Source organism: Limulus polyphemus, unplaced genomic scaffold (assembly GCF_000517525.1).
Source record: "Limulus polyphemus unplaced genomic scaffold, Limulus_polyphemus-2.1.2 Scaffold421, whole genome shotgun sequence".
Lineage (NCBI taxonomy): Eukaryota > Metazoa > Arthropoda > Merostomata > Xiphosura > Limulidae > Limulus > Limulus polyphemus.
In genome coordinates this window covers 240,453-246,445 of record NW_013666031.1, presented here as the reverse complement: position 1 = coordinate 246,445, position 5,993 = coordinate 240,453, and the positions used below count along the sequence as shown (strand labels likewise).

The 5,993-nt window shown below is 29.9% G+C and overlaps 1 protein-coding gene across 2 annotated transcripts in view; it reads left to right on the top strand.

Moving 5' to 3' along the window:
- Positions 1–1,826: 1,826 nt before the first annotated feature.
- The window catches only part of LOC106458149 (S-adenosylmethionine synthase-like), a 47,565-nt gene continuing 43,398 nt past the window's right edge, over positions 1,827–5,993 (top strand). Inside the window, exon 1 of one of the 2 annotated variants that reach the window (XM_013917610.2) lies at positions 1,827–2,011. In XM_013917610.2, coding sequence (XP_013773064.2) covers positions 1,891–2,011 — 121 coding nt within the window. In that variant the 5' untranslated portion in view covers positions 1,827–1,890. Of the gene's footprint in view, positions 2,012–2,048; positions 2,369–5,993 lie in introns of those variants that run through there. The other variant, XM_022384297.1, reaches the window with a different exon arrangement.

Here is a 5,993-nt window from a genome sequence, read left to right as displayed (position 1 = left end):
TTGATCCATGTAGATGAAAGAGTGCCTATCAAAAATGAAGGTATAAAATCAAGTTTCATCATATATATTTCTGCTGTATTGATAAAATTTTAAGATGTAACTCTGAGTGATTCTAAAAATCTTAAAATATTTTTCAATCGATCATAAAAATGAAACAAAATCAACTGTTAAATGTGCTATTGAATATCACATTGTATTAATTAGCAAGTCTGTGTGCTTTAATTATCGCGTAACTATCGTTTTAATTGTCAGGTTTTGTGTAATTTTAATAAAAAAGGGATGACTTTATTATCTTTCATTTATATATAAATTTGATCAATGTTTGTAATTAATTACTTACTACCTTTAATATTATGATGGAACATTATAATTGTGTTTAAAGTCATCATTAATAGATGTAGCGGATTGTTTCTGGGCTCGTCGAAATAATTGTTAAATGAAAGAGAATAATATTTAACGTTAGGGCTGTGTAGAAATATGGCAGATAGATATTTGTTAGAACATGTTAATTTATCATGAGAATAATTTTCAAATTATTATAATTTCAATGTGTGTGTGTGTGATTACGTGGAATTTGATGAAACCCATTATTACAATTATATATATTTGTCCTTATGTTAAACATATATTTTTAACACTACATTCTTAATTGTTGTTGTAACAAATGGCCTGTATTGTATGGTATTCCAACCTCTACTGTTATCGTTGTGTCCCAGCCAGCTTGAAGAGCTCTGGATTGAGCGAAGTGTGTAGTCGGCAATGGATATAATGATTATAGTGTGGTTGAAATACTATTACTATACACTATTCTAACTCTTGAAAATCCGGTAGAGACTAGAGTAAGAATGTAGTGTTAAAAATATAACAGGTCTAACATAATGTCTTATGACAAATATAATCAATTGTATCATGCTTCGTCAGCTTCTAAAGGCGTTCACACCATGACATTGTTAAAAGTGTAAACTCATAATAATGGTAGTAGTTGTTTCTACAGCCAAATTCACATTTATATAAAAAGGGGTATCAGCTTTAGAACTCAGAAGATAAAATACAAAATAGTGTTCTAATATATAAATATTAAAACGAAACAGAAATTTTTTGTAAGCTGTGTAATTTATACTAGTTAGACGAGAGGGCTTAGAAGTATATTGGGTGGCTATGGTTGTTTTTGTTAGTGTTTTTTTTTTATGAAACGATAAAAAAGTTTTCAGTTACTTTTTATTAAAGTAACTAAAATGTTCAGTTGAAATTGAGGTAAAACAAATAATCAAACCCCGTTGGCACAAAAAATATAGTGTACTTGTTTCTCTGGACATTGTTGATTTTTTAAACATTTTTTTCTAAGAAGTGAGCATATCAAGTAATGTTCGTTTTCAGAAGTATCAGATTTAAATTATTGTCTTATAACCATTTTTCTACCTGCTAATTTCAGTATACGTATTTCCCATACATCACTGTCAAATTTTTAATTTTTGTGAAACTAATTTAACTTCAATATAAATTGTTTATGAACAGAGTTGCTTGTGGGTCTAGGTCTTTATGGTTACAGGGTCTCACACACACACACATATTAAGCAAAAACATCATCAATATTGCAGTTAATATTACTTAAACCTTTGTTAAACAAAAAGATAAGATATTGTTTCTCCTTCAGAAGTACTTTTGATAAAGATAGAAGATATAAAGAGCTAAGAATTTATTTGTAAATTTAAGAGTTAAGATACTAGTGTTTTGTTATGAGATAGTGGACTATTAAGAATCTGAGATACGTCCATGCGCAGCGATTGAAGTATCTCTGACTATAAAGTAGTGAACAAGCCTACGTATGTACATCTATAATCTATTTATTGAGGTGGTTGGGGGAAGTGAGTAAATAACACGCGGTGAACGATGGCGGAAAACGCAGTGGTGTTAGAATGTATGATGAATGGTGAAGCTCACATTTCAACCGAGCATGATACTCTTGAAAGTTTTCTTTTCACATCGGAATCTGTTGGAGAAGGGCATCCTGGTAATAAGAAAATTAAATTATCTTGTTACGTACAGTTGTATAACTTTGACAGTATGAAATGCCAAGTTCCAGTTTCCGTAACGCTAACAGTAACAGTACTAATTCAGTATTTGTGATTTGATTATAAACATGAATGGGTAGATATTATTGCATAATTTAGATTTGAAGTTAGAACTACTTTGCGTTTCGGTCATAAAAAAACAACAAAAACAGAAACAATTTATGCAGAGCAAACATATATGGATGAGGTAGTGTACGCAATACATTAAGAACAAAACAATTAGGTATTTTTTGTGTTTAACCAGAGTTTACAGAAAAAAAAACTTGGCATAAATCACCGGATTCAGCTCGCCACCGGTACTGTTTGGTTTAAACATTTTATTTTTAGGCTTAAGTGTTACAAGTCATGTTTAATTATAATTAAATAACTTAAAAGTATTATAGTAAACAACTTAATATAGCGTTTCGTGGAGCCATGATGGACTTTATCAAAAACTCAAATTAGGAAAGAGAGTCACTTAGACTTGCATTGTTTTAACTTAATTTTTAATTAAAACTAAACGCTTAAATTTTATTTACAGCCAGCAGTTGCATTACATTTTTTTAATAGTAATGCTATGTTGGAACTTGGAGTATGTTTTATTATGGTTGATAACATTATAAATGTAATTATATTTTTGGAAGGATATCTAACCTTGCAGAATTAAAAATAAGGACTGCATACTTGATTCATTTTTTGAATTAGAATTGCCATGTAATATAACTAAATTATAATTTATATGTAAGTTGTAATTAATAATTTGTTTATCTAAACCATCTCTAGCTCTTCCCTGTTTCTATTCTAATCGTATGTAAATCTTAAGTAATATACCTTCAAAATAGTTTTTTTATTATTCTTAGTTCATATATATTTTGTTAGTGTTATAATTATTGTTCTTGCTTGTTATACGTGTTATTATAGAAAAATACTTCTTTACAAAAACATTCAAAGTCATTCTGCAGGAAAAGTTCTTTTACAACCATTTTACTGGAATAAATATATTATAAGAGTTTAAAGAATGTAAATTAAAACATTTTACTATAATTGTTTAGAAATATTTATTCACCCAAACATTAAGTTTATCCAGTGATTAGTTTGATTCACTACCATGCAACTAATCCAGACTTGCTTGTCCCACAAATATGAAACATATTTGATGGTATTGAATACTTTCTTGATCAGTTGAGGGCTACAATTTCTAGTTAATTTGGTTATTATCAGCCTAGATAGATAAAGAAATTATCTAATTTGAGTAAAGATCTTTCATATTTGTGTAGCAAGTAAGTTTTAAAAGTGTACAATATCCTAATATTAAACTATTTTTAATTGTAACGATCAGTTCTCTGTACAAGAATATTTACAATATGTAATTTTTCTTTATAATGTAATGTATAAAAGCTTATAAACATTTTGATATTTTGTTTACTTTTGTGTAGTAAAAAAATTTTAATTGATTTTGTGTATATCAATTTCGAAATAATACGCGTCTTTCACTAGTATCACTTGTACTTTAAATGTTCTTTTCTATTTTAAATGTGAAATAATATCGGCAATATTCCTGTCTGTAAGCATGCTATGGGAAAATTGGAGTTGACTTGAATCATGTGAATCTTAATCCATTGATGACAAGTAGAAAGATTGAGAAATTTGAAAATAACAACCATCAGGATCACCCAAGGTTTTCCTCAGAGTCTTAATGAAGATGAAAGATCAGATGTGTAATCTGTTCTCTTTAATTTTGGTATGCAAATACACAATGGGCAGGTACCTGAGGATTGGAGAGTTGCTAATGTTATTCGTTTTTTTTTTTTTTTTTAATAGGGAGTGGGTAATGTTGCCCCAGAAATTATATTACAAATAGTCATATTTCTGTATTGGGGCAAATCTGAAAGTCATTAAAAAGCTTTGAAAAAATCATTCAGTGAAATATGACATCATAAAAGAAAGCTAACATGGATTCACTAAAGGAGAATCTAGCCATACTAATCTCATCATTTTTTTTGAGGATTTTCAAAATTCATTTGTTAAGATGCAACTCAGAAGTATAGCTAAGAAAACACATTAGTAAGGTTTGGGAAAAGACAAGTTAATTGGACTATAGGGTAGTTGGAGGAAAAAAAAGCAAAATCTCATTATTAATGGAGTCCTGTCAAGCTTTGCTCTAATTAATAATGTAGTAGCTAAGCATTCAGTGCTTGGGCCTTTGCTTAATCTTACTTATATTACTGATATTGATAGGGGAAACATTTAGTAAATTATTACAGTTTGCTGATTACATTAAACTCTTTTTTTTTGAAGCATTGCAGAATGACTTGTTTCAGTTGATAAACAGCTTTAGACTTGCCCATGGTTTTTGTCTCCTTATCAAAAACTTCTGTTGAGTTAGTGGAAATGGTTTGGAGGAGGGCTACTAGAATGATTTTGGGAATGGGTTATTTTGCATAGATAGGTTAATAAGATCTCTTAACATATTAAGACTTGAAAAAGTAGGCTAGGCTTTAGTTAAGACATTTTTTTAACAGAGTGATTGGCTTGTGGAATGAGTTGGCATTAGTGAAAACCACCTTTTATAGAGTTTAAAAGGGGAATTGACAATTTCCTGAAAATAAAGGGTAGGTTTAAATTTTTATTTTTTTTCAGAGGTGGGTGTTCAAAGACAGCCATAAAAACCGAATGTTCCCTTGTTGTCTGTATGTTATTTAAAACTTTATTTTGCATAAAAGCCAATTATGGCCTTCATATTGTAAAAAAAACTTAAGTATCATATATATAATATGGAATTTGTACTGAATTTAAAAATCTAGAACTGAAAATTATTACAGAATTAACTTTAACCTTACTGCTTCAAAATTTTTTGAGAAAAAATATAAAAGCACATATTTTCACTTTAATAAGTCGTTTTACTTGTATTTGATATTTTTAGTTTGATGAGATATATGCAAGTTCAAGAAAAAAAATCATGTATATGAGGGAGAGAGATTTGGTAATGGTATCACTAAATATTTAGTAATTTGCTAACAATTTTATTTTAGTGTAACATCTGAATGCTTGGTGTTGTTAACAGGAAAAATTAATAAATCAAAGGAAGATATTCTTACAGATATTTTTCTTGTGGTGGCATATTTATTATTTTTTGTAGTTGTACTTGATGTTTTCAGTTTTGATGATGAAACATATGCAGATTCAAGGAAAAAAATTTATATGGACATAGGTGGGATAGGGGGTTGGTATGTTTAGCAGACTGATTTTCCTTGGATCTTTTTCTGGTCCATTCAGATATGTAATTGGTAATGATTAATTGGGTTAAACAGTACTGAAATTAAAACTTTGGAAGAAGTAAGATGAATTGTTTTTGTTAAATCAATATCAGTTATATTTCTGTTATAAAATTAATGTAGTATGTATGTCAATGATTCACATTGGTGGTTGACTTGTATCAATGAGTTGGTCTTGCTTATTTTTAGGGATGCATGGGTACCCGGCCATGTATTGGGCTACCCGGCAATACTTGGTTCCGGCCGAGTGTTGAAGTTAGGCATTGAAGCCCTAATCTTTGTGGCAACTAACATGGTACTGAAAGTTACAATTAATAATTGGTTTAGTTAATAAAAAAAAAGTGTTCCGAGCAACAAAAACTGATGCTCGCTGAAAGTCGGTGATTTGGAGAACAATAGGGGTTAATAACAGGCATAGCTTGAGAAATGGATTTCTGGGGAAGGTGAGGGTTTTGAAAACAATAAGGGTTAGGGTTTGAGAAGTTGGAGCTAGGCATTGAAAGTTGAAAGTAAAACTTGAATGTTCTGTTGTTGATAATAATCGATTAAGTGTAATAAATGTCAATTTTGTTTTTGTTTCTAATTTTTGTGTATGTTGTGTTTGGGGGGGGGCGAAGGGGAGAATCCGGTCCCAGTTGACACCGGCCCCTGCCAAAGCTTAGTGACT